Consider the following 16,676-nt stretch of genomic DNA (forward strand, 5'->3'; position numbering starts at 1 on the left):
AAAAAAAAAAAAAATGTATCAAGCTGTACATCTAAGATTAGTGCGTTTTCCTCTATGTACATTATACCTTGGTTAACAAAAACAGGTGGGGGGGAGGGGGGGCAGGGGACATTGAGCTGAAAGAGCCTTTGAAACCCTGACATTCACCCCCTTATTTGAGAGAGAAGAAGTAGGAGACCCAGGGCACACAGAAGCCTCCCCTCGGGGCCCTGGGGTCAGGTCCTCACCCCTTCGCATGCTCCCCGGTAGGCTGTTCAGCCTGCCTGTCCCTCCCACGTAAGCATCCGTCATACCCTCAAGGCTACCAAAGCCACATGCTAGAGACTTCAAAGCGAAATATGCTAGTCTGGGGGCACTGTCACCTGTGGTTCTAGAAAGATCTTCACGTCTGGGAACTCGGTGTCCCTGGCTGAGAGCCTCCAGACAGGGTCTCTCCCTTCTCTGCCAGTGCAGGACTTTTCAAAGGAAGAGGCCTCATCCAGCTGAAAAGGACTCCAAGATGGTTTGGAAACACACCAATCAAGTTCAGGACACATTCGGTCCCTGTGACTTTCCTCAAGTGCATTTAAGTTCGTGCTTCAAAAAAGACATAAAATGGACATTGGTCTGCTTCCAAGGAGGGCAATTCTAGGGAAGGACTGGGGTTAGGAATTGGGGCTCTGTACATAGTCAAGAATCTATTTGCAAGGCTGGTTTTAAAAGTGTATTAAGTATTTTCCTATCCTTGGTTTTAAATCACTTCATTTTTAAATGGCTCCCAATTGCCTGGGTTTAAAGCCCAGCTTCAGTCCTAAAACGTGCCAGGAGTAGTTTGTGCCAAATACAAATAGGGACAGCTGTCCATACGCATCTCCGGCAGCCTGACCCTCCCCAGAAACTTACCTGCCCCGAGCTTCAGTCTCCTCATCTGCAAGCAGGGACAATAAGAGGACCTACATCCCAGGGCTGGTTGTGATGATCAGGTGAGTGTGAAGTAGAAGTGCTCAAGAATGATCAGGTAATACTTTAAATGACCCTGAGTTACCTTTGTTCTCAAGATTGTTAGAGGAGTCTGAGCTATAAAGAAGTTTTCTGAAACACTCAGAGCACAGGGAGTGGCTAGTTCCTCTTCTCTCACCCACACTGATTTCTCCATCCCCACTGTTTACTTTTTAATGAAGGGAAGTCTGGAGAATTCCTCGGAATAAGCAAGGTAGTGACATTGGCTCTCCCGGCCCTTGCAGAGAGAAGACGGCAAATCCAGCTGCTCGTCCAAAAGCTGTGCGTGGGATTAGCCACAGGAGGACAGAGAAGAAGCCTGTTGGGGTAGAAGTGTGTCTGGTCTTCTACCTAGAACATTAGGACCATGGTGGGTTGCTACCCTATGCAGAGAATATGGGTGATGGGAAGGTCTGGGAAGAAAACTTGAGTGGGATTCTTTGACAGTTAAGTTTGTGATGCCAGCAATGCACATTTCTACAAGGCAGGGCCGGGGAGGAAAGGTGACCTTCGTTGTATCCAAAGACAATGAGAGCTAATGCAATTCGTTCTTCCAATAAACACGTGTTTACTGAACACCTATTATACGCCAGACACTCTCCTAGGCCATGGGAAGTCAAAATCTGGTACTTACAGGTCCCTCTGAGAGTCTAAGAGCAGAGAAAGAGAACCAGGGGGCTCTAAAATGCCCCAAAGGAAGCCATCAATGGCTCTGGGCCCTGGTTTCCACCTCTGTGAAAGAAGAGGGCTTTCTTCTTTCATAGGTTCTAGAAGGCAGGTTCGGCCAGCCCCTTCCCCACCAGCCATCTGTGGATTTGCACCTAAGCCTCCAGAGCATGTGGGACGAAGTTCCACCTTGGACACAAGAATCCAAGGAGCAACGGGGAAAACTGGCACAGAACTGTCAATTTTGGGATTAGAGCGTGGCTTTCGAAAAGGAGGCCTCGTGCTAGTAAACTCTTGCCAAAAAACGGGGGATGGAACCTCCCCTCCCACATGTGTGAAATGGGACAGGGGGTGGATGAGACACATGCTGGCCACCATATTGTATCTTCTCCCCCGAGTAGGCAAAGATTAATTATAAACCAAAGACCTTGGTCTGCTGAAGAAAAGCAGTTGGTCCCCTGCAGCCTGCATCTTGCTAGGAGAAAAGGCACCCTCCAAGGAACATGGGCCTGAAGAACATGCACAGTACCAAACCTGCCAACCCCTCCTGGGTCCCCTACACCTTCCCTCCTACAACTATTCTACCGCGCCTCAGAGATCAAGGTTTTAAAAATCCTTCCAGCAAGGTGTAATTCACTCAAAAAGAACAGGCTCTTGTAACTGGCATGAGTCACCACAGACAAGGGAAAAACCAATAGATCAAAATGGTATGGTCCAGTGTTTGACAGATTCGGGAACACAGGCACCTGCGTCACCACCACGGGGCAGAAATGACACGACCCTATTTCACTAAGGAGAGGACAAAGGACAAGAGAGAGAAACGTGGTGGCATTTCGAGTGGACACAAGGTAATTGCCCAACACAGATGGATGGGGGAAAGCATGATGTCTTATAGCAAGCTGGGGTAGGTTTGGGTCCAAACCAAAAAGGAGCAGCCCTCCATATGCCTTGAACCCTGACCCCCGCAGGGCCACCCACCTCTTTAGCATGTGAGTGACTGCCTGGGTTCTGACACCCCCTGCTTTCCTGACCACGGACAGTTACAGAAGCCCTGACTCCATTTCGCCTGATTTCTGACTATGGCTCCATCTAGACCAGGGAGGTAAGAATGCGGGAAACAAACTCTGCTCTCTTTTCCAGTATCCATGGCAGACATCACAAATCAATCGCGGCATTTTCCCCACTGAGTCCAGACTTAACCTCAACATCCTTAACCCAGACCTCCAAATAGCCCCTGCTATGGATCACTTGACAAACGATATTAAATCCATGTTTAGGGCTTCAATTTCTGCCTGGTTGAAACTGTGCTTAGCATTTCTTGTTCCTCAGTGACACCCACTTTGGGGACTTTTTCCCAAAGGAATAATTCAACAGAATTTTTAAAAAATTACAACACACATACTCACAGATGTTCGTTGTCAGTGAATACCAGACTGCTTCCACTTTTCAACAGAAGTTGGGTAAATAAGTAGTATTTACACTGAACACTTCATACATAGCAGACACTTATGATATACAGTATTTTACTTAATTTTTACAATTCCATGAGTTTAGATATTATCATTCCCAATTTTCAGAGGATGCTGAAACTCAAGGAAGTAAAGTAGCCGGCAAACGGTCGCACATATGGCGAGTGGTGGGGCTGGGACCGAAACCCGTGTTTAACTCCCGCCAAGGTCTTTACCAGGAGTGAACACACACACACACACACACACACACACACACACACACACACACGTACATGTAATCGCATATTCACTAACAGAATAGTATTCAGCCATTAAAATTATGGAAACTGAAAACATGTATGAAATGTTACATGAAAGGACACTCTGTACCACGGCTGTGATCAATCACGTTTGTAATAACATGTACCACGTGGCCAGGGCTCCACGGGAGTGAGCAGAAATCACTGATGTGGCCGATCATCATTTAGGTCCTTAATTTTGTCCAAACCATTGTTCACACCCACACCACCCTGGGATAAACCACCAAGGGGGAGAAAACAGAGAGCCTGGAGCTTGTTCTGGGAAGGTCTTTCAAAAGGCAGGATGTCGAGGGACAAACTATGACGAGGACGAACATGGGGTTGGTCCATGCAAGGGAAGAGAACGAGGGAGGGAAAATCTGAAAGACAAACGTAGAGAGTGTAGGCAGCCTTCAGCCCCAACAAGCACCGTGGGGTGTGCATGCCACACATGGAGACCTGTCTGGACTCAGCGTTTGGGCTCCTTCAGTAAAGACCTGCACACACTCTAATGTGGCATCCCCAGAGCATGGAAAGTGTCTGCTGTTGACAGTGTTGGGAATCACTGTGTGGACACCAGGAGGCCAGCTGGCGGGGGGCAACGAGGCAGGCACCACGCCAAGGCCAGCTGGCCGAGGTCTGGGACCCATCTGGGGTTCAGTGATGGGCACCCGGCCACAGCCTTGGCAGAGCAGGCTTGTGAAAGCGGCTGCCATCTACATGCTGGGCTCAGGGCTTGGGCGTCTTCCTCTCCCAAGGGCTTTTAACCTCCTGGTAGCAGGAGCATAGAACCAGGTTCCCCACTGCCATTCCTACCACTAAAGCGGTCTCTGAGCCCCACCAGCTGGCTTCTGTCTTGACACTCACCTTGGCTTGAGGACTCACCCCTCCCAGCCTCAGTTTCCTCATCTGTATATTGGGTGTATAATGGCACCTGTCCCTCCACACATGATCCCTGGCTCCACCATTCACAGGCCGCTTGGGAGCTTTGTATTTGTGTTAAATAAAGGACACAAGCATGGGAAAGCCCCCTTTCCTGAGCCCAGGCCCAGGTGAAACGCATCAGCACAAAAGGCCCTTTCTGGTTCTGAGAAGAATAAAGGGCCTTTCCACAAACCAAGGGCTTGAAGAAGCATAAAACTCCCTGTAAAAACAAACAGCTGAAACCCTTTAAAGATGGATGAAGCGCCAAAGCTGGTCACCCGAGGGCCGGTCAGCAACTAATGCTTTGCAAGGGGGAGTAGCAGCCCCGTAAATCTCATGACACAGAAGTGTGTGGGTTCTCCCGGCTGACCCAACCAGCTCTCACCTCTGCTTTTCACTGACACAAAGCAGAGCCTTTGGAAATTCCAATCCACCCCCAAATCCCTCCCTGAGTGTAAATGGCTTCCACAATTTAATTCAGCCCAAAGAGCAGTTACTGAACATTTACTAGCTTCTATCCTAGGAATACACCAAGAATAAGACACAGGCTACAGCCTAAGTGAACAGATCTGTTTCTTCACTTTTTAGCACCTGTTTATTACTTTTCTAGGTTTTAGAAATACACATTAAGCGGCCATGGTCCCTGCCCTTGAGATTACTTTCTAGGGTCACTTAATTATAATTCATGGAATTTGGGTCAGAGTATCATACAAACAGATAAAGGAGCAATTAATTCTGATTGAGGCTGGTAGGAGAATGGGGTAAAGAATAAGGGTTTTGAAGGATGAATAGGAGTTCATCGGTCACTAAAAGGAGAAAGCTTTCACATCCTTTACTTTCCTTTAATCCTTCCAACAGCTCTATGAAATTTTACAGTCTCTTTTTCCTAAGTGAGAACAGAGTCTAGAGATAAAGTTACTTGCCCGAGGTCCTAGGATGAAAAGTTGCTAGAGCTGGAATATCAACTTGGGTCTCACTCCCCTTAAGCCCATGATCTCTACCATTTGACACAGCAGCATTTTTTAAAAAAAGAAACACTGTGCAATGATGTTCAGTTTCCAGTTAAAAAAAAAAAAAGGTTCTACCATCAAGGAGCTTGAGAACCAGATCAGTAAATTTAAAAAATAAATGTAAGAGGTTTGTTTCCTGCAGAACTTCTCAGAGCCTTCTCAGAGTGCTAGAGGACTTTGGGAAACATGCAGTGGGGTGAAGTGACAGAGTCAGGGCCCCAGGGGCCAGTCTACAAGCACAGGGGACATTGGGCAACTTCCTCAACTTCCCCGGGCCCCAGTCTCCTCATCTATAAAGTGGGGATAATGACAGAACTGTCCTTGTTGTGAAGAAGAAATCATTTTAATGTGTGGAAAGTCCTTGAAAGTGCCAGGCATGTGGTAGCGGCACAATAAACCTCTTGTTATTAATATTACTACCACATTGGTACACAAATACGACCCTCCTGGAGGAGAGTTAGGACATCTGGCCCTGGCTCTGGGGGTGGAGGGGCTCCAGAATGTAAGCCAGCCCTGATCCTGGGGTTTAGAGGCCATCAGGATACACTACACTGATGATTCCATGCCCACTGACATGCCCATCCTTCCCGCCTCTACTTCTCCCCGCCGTTCTTTTCCCAGTGCTGAAAGCTGAGATCTACCTCTGGTTACTTGGCTCCGTGAGCATTCGTATGATGTTAAAAAATACAAAACAGATAAAAGGACCGCGTGAACAAAGTGATTCCGCAAGGCCAGCACAATGCTTCATCGACCGAGTCTGCTCTAAAGCAAGACAGCCTGGCCCAGCGTGGGCAGGTCTCTAACGGGGGGTGACTGCATTGCCCCTGTCATCCCACAGAGGCGCCGGAACAATGGGACGGGTGTTGTGTTGCCGGCACCAGCCGTGCATTTCTGTGCAGGAGACGACGGCTGTGACGACGCAGCCGCGCACCCTGTCCACTCAGCACATTCCCAGGGCTCGAGTCCGGCTGTCACCATGGCCCAGCCCAGCACCCATCACTGCCCATGGCCTTGCTGGTCTTGTCTCGTTTTCCACCAGCCACAGATGCAGCTCAGCATCTCAGCCAAGCTCTGAACACAGACTAAAGAGACCCAGAATCAAACCTCCTGATTTTTAACTCCTCTGGGCTCCAGCACCGGGCCTGCTGCTTGTTAGCCATGGGTTCGGGGCAAATCCTATCACTGCTCTGGGTTAGGGTTAGGGTTAGGGTTAAGGTTAGGATTAAGGTTAGGGCTCCCCTTGCTGATGCACCTATGTGCAGGCCCCAGGCTGGAACCTGAAGGAGTCTGGATTGTTTGAAGTCAGCACCAGCAAGGGTGGGTGAGGGTCAGGACCTTCCTGTGTTACTGACGGATGTGACTTTGATCCAAGCCATCTGCAAGACAATCAGGCAGGATGGCTCAACAATAAGATTCATGCCTTGTGTCCCGGGCTCAGCACGCGGACCTATCGGCTCCCAGGGAAACACTCCACAACCTAGAAAGCTGTGCATCGTGGTGCTGTCTATACAGGACAGCTGGGAGTCGTAAGAGCCGCACTTCCAGGCCTCTACCAGAGATAGTTCTAAGCGCTTTCCGTATAGCTGCTCATTTAATCCTCACAACAACCGCAAGAGGTAGACACTATACGAGCCCAGTTTTAGCCATCAGGGGAGTGAAGCCCAGAGGAGAGCAACTTGCCCAAGGCCATACAGTAAATGGCCGGGCTGAAATCTGAACTCACCCCATCTGGCTCAAACGGCTATACCCCAGACCACTGCACTACAAACTCTCTTTGTCTGACAAAGTGAAGTATGGTTCATTTAAATGTAATATGCTGTCGTAAACGAACTACCCCATAAAAAATGAAACAGTTTCAGAATAAATCAAAACAGAATACGACACAGCAGGTCAAGTCATCCAACTCGTTTTTAAATGGGGAAACTGAGGCCCAGGAAGGGAGAGAGACTTGCCCACAGGCAGGCAGGTGGCGTAAAGATCCACTCCTCTTGATTTCAATGTCTCTACATTAAGTTACATTGTCTACATCTCATACAAAGCATAAGGATGTGGGTATATTAGTTTTATTATTACAAAAACCAAGGGTTATGAGTAATCTTACACTAAAACTCAACCCATTTATTCTTCACACGGAAACGGTGGTAAAAGGCATCTAGGGATGTGATCCTGTCCCCAAGACACGGAATTCAGAATGGTCCATCTGGAGACCCTTAGAGAACATCTGTTCCGAGTCCCCATTAAGCAGAGAGGACAACTGCCACACCAGATCAACATGATTTTGGTGACTGTCAGAAAATACCATTGTGCCAGTAATGTCGACCCCTTTGTAACATTAATGGCTGTATTTGCAACTATAGTATAAATGTGAGGTCTTGTAATAGCTTCGGGTAATAAACCTTTTTAAATGCAGAGGTGAAAAATGCGAAAGGTGACGGTCAAAATATCACACTGCATCTGCAGTTCAAGATACAGTCGACGTCGTTGTCATCCGTTCCCCACCACCACCCCCACCGCCACCGGAGGGGACGTTTGTGCTTTTCATCTACCAGCATCCCTTTCTTTTAACAATCGGAGCTGCCAATCATGGGACCCCACCTGCCTGGTCCACGGGATGTGCCAACTGGATCATTTTAAGGGAATGATTGACACTGAGGGAGGTGGGGCTCTCTCTTCCCCTGGGATCAAGACCGGGAAGAACCACCATGCCTGGACCAGGTCAAATCCAGGGGAAAGAGAAAAGAGAAACGAAAGGAAGATACTGCTTCAGCCCTGGATCCAGCCACACCTAAAGCTGGCAACCCCTGCGCTTCCCAGTTCAGAGAGCCAAGCAATTCCCCTTTTTGCTGCAATGTATTTGAGTTTGCAAACAAATGAATTATAACCAATACTCCCAAATGAAGTTACCAAAGGATCATATTTCCCCAAATCACCCTCTTAACCCACTGAGCCAAATTGAGAAGAGTTCTAGGTATATAAAGAACTCTGCAGACTGCTAATATGTTCAGGGTTTCCTTTGGGGGTGATAAAAAACGTTCTGGAACTTTCGGACGATGGTGATGATCGCCCAACACTGCAAATGTACTTCACGCCACTGAACCGTACACCAAAAGGGCTAACATTTCATGTTACTGTATTTTACCACAATCTTAAAAATGGAAAGAAAACAGGAGCATTGCAAGATTCAGAAGACTGCCCCCACTGGACGCATGCCAGCAACCATCTTCTCTCCCTGTGTGCCCTGTTCTCCTGGCTGGCCAACAAGAGGGCTAAGTGTGGAGGGCGGAGTCCAGCAGGAGACCTTCGGACTTGGACATGCATTCTTTTGCATTTTCCATTCTGTTGCCATAAAGGAGACCCTTGAAAGCTGGCTAACCATTAAAACCCCCAACTGGGCTTCCCTGGTGGCGCAGTGGTTGAGAGTCCGCCTGCCGATGCAGGGGACATGGGTTCGTGACCCGGTCCGGGAGGATCCCACGTGCCGCGGAGCGGCTGGGTCCGTGAGCCATGGCCGCTGAGCCTGCGCGTCCGGAGCCTGTGCTCCGCAACGGGAGAGGCCACAGCAGTGAGAGGCTCGCGTACCGCAAAAAAAAGAAAAAAAAAAGTGGAAGCAACTCAAGAGGTCAACAGCAGGGGGATTTTCAGTACCTCACGGTGGAAATGGGACGCTCAGCCGCCAGAAAAATCTTCATTACAAAGACTCTGTGGCCACATAATTTATGTAATTATGTTATGTTAGAGAAAAAAAAAAAAAAGAAGAAAAAACTGATTAGGGCGTGATTCACAGGCTGTGACCGCAGCAATGCCAAGAGGTAGGTGAGCTCTCCCGCAGAACTCGTAGCGAAGATGGAAAAATAAACTGTAAAAATGGAATGAGAGGAAAATTTTTTCCTATGATTATTTTTTAAATAAAAGTTTTATTTGGGGATAGTTGAGGATTTATAGAAAAGTGGCAAGAGACAATACCGAGAGTTCCCATGTACCCCACCGGTCATTTTGACAATTGTTAACATCTTATGTTACGGTGCTACATCTGTCACAGCTAAGAAGCCAACACTGGTACGTGACTACTAAACTAAACCCCAGGCTTCATTCCGATTTCACCAGTTTTTCTGTTCCGGGATCCAGTCCAGGACACCACTTTGCACACAGCCGATTTCTGTGTGTGTGTGTTTTGTTTTTTTTAACAATGCAACGGCTTCCTTTTGTATATTCACAGATATGTGCAACCATCACCACAGATTTTAGAATATTTTCGTCACGTCAAAAAGAAGCCCCATACCCGTGGTGGGTGGTAGCTATACCACCTCCCCTTCATGGGTTTTAGGAAATTGTTTTGCAAAATGGAGAATCCTTTGGTAAGGGGAAAACTATCTCCCCTTCACCTCTCTTCCCCAGTTTATCTTTCTGGAATTTGGATTTTATTTTTCTCAGCGTGACCCAGTGTCCCAGCCCCAGATGAATCACTTAGTGTCAATTTTTGTTATGTCCAGAATGGAAAAAAAAACTTGAAAATGGGGAGCTCTACAGGTAGAAGAACTGTTTAGAAGCTCAGAGACAAAACCAAGGGTACACCCACCTTTTCCTCCTCCTCTCCATCTAATAGGGACACAGGAGTAAGTCAGTCATGACCAACGCCCAGCTGCCCAGACTAGGAATCTCTGCCACTGTTGATATAGCCTTTGTCATTCTATGGCCATCAAAGTCATCATAAAACCCCTGCTGGTGCCCATAAGGTTGACATTTATTCATTCACCAAGTGCTATTGAGCACCTACTGTGCGCTAGACACCATTCAGAGAGCACTCGTGAATTCTCCCATTGGGTCCTCATGGCCACAGTTGGAAGTCACCCATCACCCAAACAGGAAGTGGTGCTATTTTGGTCATCCCGCCAACCCCTTCTCCGTGAGCCACCACGTTTCTAGTATTTGATGGTCAGGATCACAGATGCGGCTACCACCCCAGAAAGCAGTTTGGGGTACATCTTACCAGTGGTGCTAGCAGTCCAGAAATGTAGCACGACACGTTCAAAGTCACAGACCAAGAAGCCCAGCCCAGCCCCTTGTGTCCCTGCTGGATGGTGACCCTTTGTGTGTGACCAGCACCCTTCCCCGCCCAGAGACCCTACAAGAACACAAGGACAGTTACCTGCACCACCTCCTTCACCAGGGTTTTGTCCGTGCCGGTCTTGGCGCGCTGCAGCCCACTGACATTCTCGCCGATCCACGTGATGAGGGCGAACTTGGATCTCTTGCTCATCGCGTCCCCGGTGGTGAAGCGCACGAAGGCAAACAATCGGACGTCATCTGCACCAACGGCAAAGGGAGGGCACCGTGCTCGGTTAAAACACCCCAAATCCACATCCCCAGCAGGAGCTCTGGGCCACGAGGGTACCCAGAGTCACATGGCAAGAGCCAACATTCCCTCGCTCAATCTCGACAACAGCACCACAGGCTGGGATGCCCATTTCACTGACGGGAAGTGGAGGCACAGAAGGGCCATGTGACACTCACGAGGCTGCACAGACAGATGGAGGCCAGGCCTCTCTGGCTGCCATGCCTGCGACCCTCCCCTCCCCCATACAGTCAAGGCTCAAATTCTGAATCTGATTTAGGGAACAGAAGTTCGTCGACTCTTTTTAATCCCAAATCTTTGAGGCCCTATTTAGAACAGCGAAGCCACACGGTGGAGAGATGGGAACTGGGCTGGGGTGGGGAGGAGAGGAGGAAACAAAGACGGTGGCCCTTGTTCTGGTCTGGGATATAGCTCTGGGCCCACTGGGGATGGCTAGCTTATGGCCAGACAATTAGGCCAATAAAGAATTCTGGGGCTTCCCTGGTGGCGCAGTGGTTAAGAATCTGCCTGCCAATGCAGGGAACACGGGTTTGATCCCTGGTCCGGGAAGATCCCACATGCTGTGGAGCAACTAAGCCCGTGCGCCACAACTACTGAGCCTGCGCTCTAGAGCCCACAAGCCACAACTACTGAGCCCGCATGCCACAACTACTGAAGCCTGCGCGCTTAGAGCTCGTGCTCCAAAACGAAGAGTAGCCCCCGCTCGCCGCAATTAGAGAAAACCCACGGGCAGCAACGAAGACCCAGTGCAGCCAAAAATAAACTAATAAAAATAAATTAATTAATTAAAAAAAAAAGAATTCTGAGTATTTTTCCACTGGGTATGTTATGCTTGTTATATGGTATATGTTTGTTTTTATTAAAATGACTCTGGGGGCTATTCTGGCCGAGGGATCTACATTTAAGTCTGTGTCATTGCCACACCAGTAATCTCGTCACCATCACTTCAGAATCTCTTTCATAGGACATTGTGCTAAGTTCCCCCATCCTCCGCTGCTCTGCATCCCCCAGATATCAGCTGGTACTCCTGAGTTCTTAAAGTGACGCGTGTGTGTGTGTGTGTGTGTGTGTGTGTGTGTGTGTGTGTCTCCACCTCGGTACTCTAGTCATTAGGGGCTGGGCCATTCTTCGTGCTGAGTAGCATCCTGGCCTTCACTCACACACACACACACACACACACACACACACACACACCCCGCCCTGCCAACTAGGACCATCAACAACGCCTCCAGCCATTGCCCAATGTCCCCAGGGGCGCAGAACCGCCCGCAGGTAAGAACAAATTCTAGACATACTTTGTGTCCCCATTTAATCAGGACCCCTTTGTGTTTTCCACCAAAATCCTGCACGTTTTGTTGAGGGCATCACATATCCTTACTCAGATTAATGCCTAAATAGTTCACATGTCAATTAAAGTTATCGGTGAAATCTCATTCCACCCTCCCCCCCCGCCCCCTCCCCCAACCCCCCCCCCCCCGCCCCCGTGATGGCTGGTACGCGGGATGCTGCCCGTTTGGGGTCATGCATCTTGTACCTGCCGCTTCGTTCAGCTCATATTCTCAAATGGCTTTTCGTCGCTGGCTTTAGGATTTCTCAGCGACCCAATGACCCTTCGAGCTGTGTTTCCCAAGCATTGTCTGAATCACCTGGGATCTCGCTACAATGCAGGTTCTGACTCGGCAGGTTTGGGATAGGGCCCCAGGGTCTGCATTCCTAACTAGCTCCCAGGTGTTACTGATGCTGCTGGTCAAATGTTCACACTTTGAGGTTTTATGGCTTTTTCTTCTTTAAATCAAGGAGTCTTTCTTCCTAGAATCATTCCCGGTGTCCCCGTGCCGAATCCCACACAAAGTAAAGGTTCTCACCGAGATCCAAGGCCACCAGCCCTCTCAGTGTAATTGAGACACAGTCTACACTGGTTGCTTAGTACCTCAAAGCATGAGCTCATCCTGACGACAAGCTACGCTGTCTAAGGGGGAACCATCTGACCAGGGGAGCTGAGACACAGCCCTGGCAGGCCATGGACTCCTGATCAAATGCCACATGTGGGCATTTCTTAAAGGAAACAGATCATAATCGCCATTCAGGCTGGCACAGCACCTTTCGGTTTACGGGTCAGCATTCATTGGGTCTTTATAAGGATTCTGGGAGGTGGGCCGCGGGGTCGGGGGGCATCGTTGTCACCCTCATCAACATCCAAACAACCGTTTGGTAGATGAGGCTGGGAGGTTGTGTGATGTGCCCAAGGTAACATGCCAAGGACAGAGCCAGCCTGAAGCCAAGGGCTAGGACATCCCGGGTGTGTCTGCCCAGCCTCCCTGCTTTAGGGGACCACCCCACCCAGCCATGGGAGCCTGGTGGGTGCCCATCCTGGGACCTGACCACGGGGGTCAGGCAGTGAGGACAGACCGGTGTAAGGGACACTTCACAGGCCAAACTGACATGGCTTAGTGACCAACTGGCCGTGGGAAATGAGGAAAGGAAAGTCCAAGGGCAGGAGGCCATGTGAGCTCTGTCTCTTAGTCCCGGAGGAATCTGACTTAATCCCCAAACATCGGAGCCTCGCTGCCTCACCTGTAAAATGGGGTGATTGTTTTGGTCCTCCCCATTTTTTTTCTTTATTGAGGTAAAAATCACACCACAAAAGTCACCATTTTGGGCTTCCCTGGTGGCGCAGTGGTTGAGAGTCCGCCTGCCGATGCAGGGGACACGGGCTCGTGCCCCGGTCCGGGAAGATCCCACGTGCCGCGGGGCGGCTGGGCCCGTGAGCCATGGCCGCTGAGCCTGCGCGTCCGGAGGCTGTGCTCCGCAACGGGAGAGGCCACAGCAGTGAGAGGCCCGCGTACCGCCAAAAAAATTCACCATTTTAACTATTTTAAAGCAGAGAAGTCAGCGGCATTTAGTACATGAAAACTGCTGTGCAATCATGACCACTACCTTATTCCAGAACATCTGCGTCATCCCCAGAAGAACCCCCTGCCCACCAGCCATCGGTCCTCACCCCCCTTCCCCCAGCCCTAAGCAACCACTAATCTGTCTTCTGTCTCTGGATTTGCCCGTTCTGGACATTTCTCACAGATGAAACCTACACTATGTGGTCCTTTGTGTCTGGCTTCTCTCACTCAGCATGTTGGCCAGATTCATCCGCGTGGTAGCACGATCTTCACTCCTTTTATGGCTGAATAATATTCCATTGTACGGATGGACCGCATTGTGTTCCGTTCATCCATGCATGCACTGATGGACGCTCGGGATGTTTCCAGATCGGGGTAATTTTATACCTCCCTCCTTCCCTGGCCATGAGGATTAAATAGGATGCTGGCCCGACATGGTAGAACCTTCTCCCCGGAGCCTGAGCTACCAGGCAGAGCTGCGCGTGGAGAGTGAGAACAGGAAATGAGGCTGTCCGGGTTGAGGAACTGAAATTCACGCAGCCACGCACGGCTGGTGCAGGACTTTCGTTCCCGAGCATTTCCGAGCATCGAGGCCGCTTTTGGGAAGCCAGCACACTATTCCTAGTGTTGTTGGAGGAACAGGAGAACCAGCTCCAAAGTGTTTAATTAAATTGCAGTCTTGACTTGAGGGGGAGGCGGGCCACACCTCAGATGCCTCGCGCCTTGTTAAGGCTAAGACAACACCAGCCAAAAGAACTCGCAGTCTGTTTCCATGGCAACCACTCTATTTCCCTTTTCCTCATTGGTCAGCCTGGACGTTTGGGATCCCATGACCACACTTGGATCCCAACAGCCCCATCACTGGCCAAACTCAGTGGGAAAGTTACAAACCATGTGCCCAGGTACCAGCCCAGGACCTGGCACAAGACAGATATCCGATAAGTCAGTCTCACGCCCACCTCCAAAGACACAGGGAACCTGGCTTTTAAGCCCTTCCAGAACTGCAGGCCAATGTCATTTAAATTATCAAGGCCGGAGAGACTGCTTTCCTGGGTGCCTGTTTGGTGCTTATCTGACAATGCTCTGGCCAAGAAGATTGCTGACGTTTCTGAAAATCCGAGAGTCACGTTTTGCTTACAAATGTCTGCCACTCGGGATTTGGCATGACACTGCAAAGTCAGCTGAAAGTCTGAGATGAAAAACCTGTTGGTCTGAGTGACATTTTCACAGCTGCCCACACAGACCTCTGTCCCCCACGCATCCTGAAGGAGGTCCTAAGCCCATTTGACCTCCAACTAGTCAATGCAGGAGGAAGTTCTCATTTAGTCGCTAACTTCTTCCTCTGAACAAACAGGGCAGACCAAACACGGATGTGCACACGGGCGCATCACCTGGAAGGCAGAGCTTGACCCCATCACATATGCATATATGAGTGCGTGTGTGTGTGTGCCTGTGTGTGCATGTTCGTGTGTGTGTGAATGCATGTGTGGGCACATACACACTAGGATGGCAAAATTGGCCGGAAGAAGTTTGGTACTTGGGGTCACTGTCACCCCTGGGGTGGCACTTGGTCCCCAATGGGCCAATGGCACATCTTTCCAGTCTGAGGTTGAAAAGTTGAGGTGCAGCCCTGGACAACCTTGGTGGGGGGCACCTGGGCCCAGGACTCATACCAGGGGACACACACTCTGAGCACCCTCTGTGAGAGGTCCCAGCACAGCCGTCTACACCTGCTGCTCCCTTGACCATTCAGCCTCAACATTCTGGTCTACAGCATCCAGGTTGGGTCCAAGTTCTGGAATCCATTAGAAACTCATCCCCTCTTCATACCAGCTCTGTGATGAGACCAGATTCCTGAATGCCTCTAAGCCTCAGTTTCCTCATCTGCAAAACGGGTCAGATACCTACCTCACAAGTTGGTTGTGAGGATTCAATGAAAAAGAAAAAGATGTGAAAGGCTTGCCTGATGGGGATGGTGACTATTTTTCTATCCCTATCTGTCTGGTGAAAATGCCCTCCGAGGTCCACAGTGGCTTCCTAACTGCCAAACCCAACAGGACAGCCTCGAGGACTTCCGTGGCGTTCCAGTGGTTAAGACTCCATGCTCCAAATGCAGGGGGCCCAGATTCGATCCCTGGTCAGGGAACTAAGATCCCGCAAGCTGCAGGTGCGGTCAAAAAAAAAAAAAAAAAAAAAGTCCCTCCAACAGGACAGGCTCCTTGCCTTCCAGCCTCTCTGCTGGCTTTCTGTATCTGCCAAACTTACACACACTCTGCTCAGTTTCAAAGTAGGGCCCTCCTAGGCACACACAGTCATGTGGTCACTCGTCCCATGAGTGTTTCTTGAGGACCTACTGTGTGTCAAGCACAGTGTCAAGCACTAGGGGGCACAGATAAGACCAATAAGGGTCCTGAAGATAACAGAGGCTGTTTACTAAGCACTTACTACGTGCTAGGCGCCGTCCTAAGCACTTACACGTAGCTGCACGTTTTTCTATCCCAACCTCTCTGTCCGGTCAGCACGGCTTCCGATCCCATTTCACAGATGGAGAAATTAAGGCTCAGAGAGGTGAAGTGATAAGAAGCCAGACATTCCTTTTCTCTGCTTACATCTAGAGCAGCAGTTCTCAAAGTGTGGTGCTCAGACCAGCGGCAACAGCATCGCCCAGGTACACATTAGACTGAATTCAGAAACTCCGGGAATAGGGTTTGGAAAGTGAGTTTGAACGAGCCCCTGGGGGATTCTGGTGCCTCCAAAGCCTGAGAACCACTGACCTAGAGGAAGAGGTGAGAAGAGAAGATGGGGTTTTCAGCTCGGAGGACCCACTATCCCGTGGCCAGGAAAGGGAGTGAGAAAAAACGTCTCATGGGCAGAAAAGTTGAAGTGCCCAGAGTTCAGCCTCACCCACTTCCTCCCCACCAGCACCTTTTATTTTAAGGAATTGATCGTGTAAAGGAGCTTCCCGTAAGGTGTGTCTTCTCAACACTAGAATTGACAGAATTTGAGGCATCTAGGCGTGGTTCCCTGAGCATCTCCCCATCAGAGACCAGCGGGACTGTCCCCGCAGAGTCTCCCCCTTCCCCCGAATCCCACAGCCCAAGACA

The 16,676-nt window shown here is 49.7% G+C and overlaps 1 protein-coding gene across 2 annotated transcripts in view; it reads right to left on the bottom strand.

Moving 5' to 3' along the window:
* Positions 1-16,676, bottom strand: part of COTL1 (coactosin like F-actin binding protein 1) — a 74,417-nt gene that overhangs the window by 5,473 nt on the left and 52,268 nt on the right. For both annotated transcript variants that reach the window (XM_032612402.1, XM_032612401.1), the window contains one exon: positions 10,472-10,629. In XM_032612402.1, the coding sequence (XP_032468293.1) occupies positions 10,472-10,629 (158 nt within the window). The remainder of the gene's footprint in view (positions 1-10,471; positions 10,630-16,676) is intronic.

Source organism: Phocoena sinus, chromosome 19 (genome assembly GCF_008692025.1).
Source record: "Phocoena sinus isolate mPhoSin1 chromosome 19, mPhoSin1.pri, whole genome shotgun sequence".
In the NCBI taxonomy this organism is placed as follows: Eukaryota; Metazoa; Chordata; class Mammalia; order Artiodactyla; family Phocoenidae; genus Phocoena; species Phocoena sinus.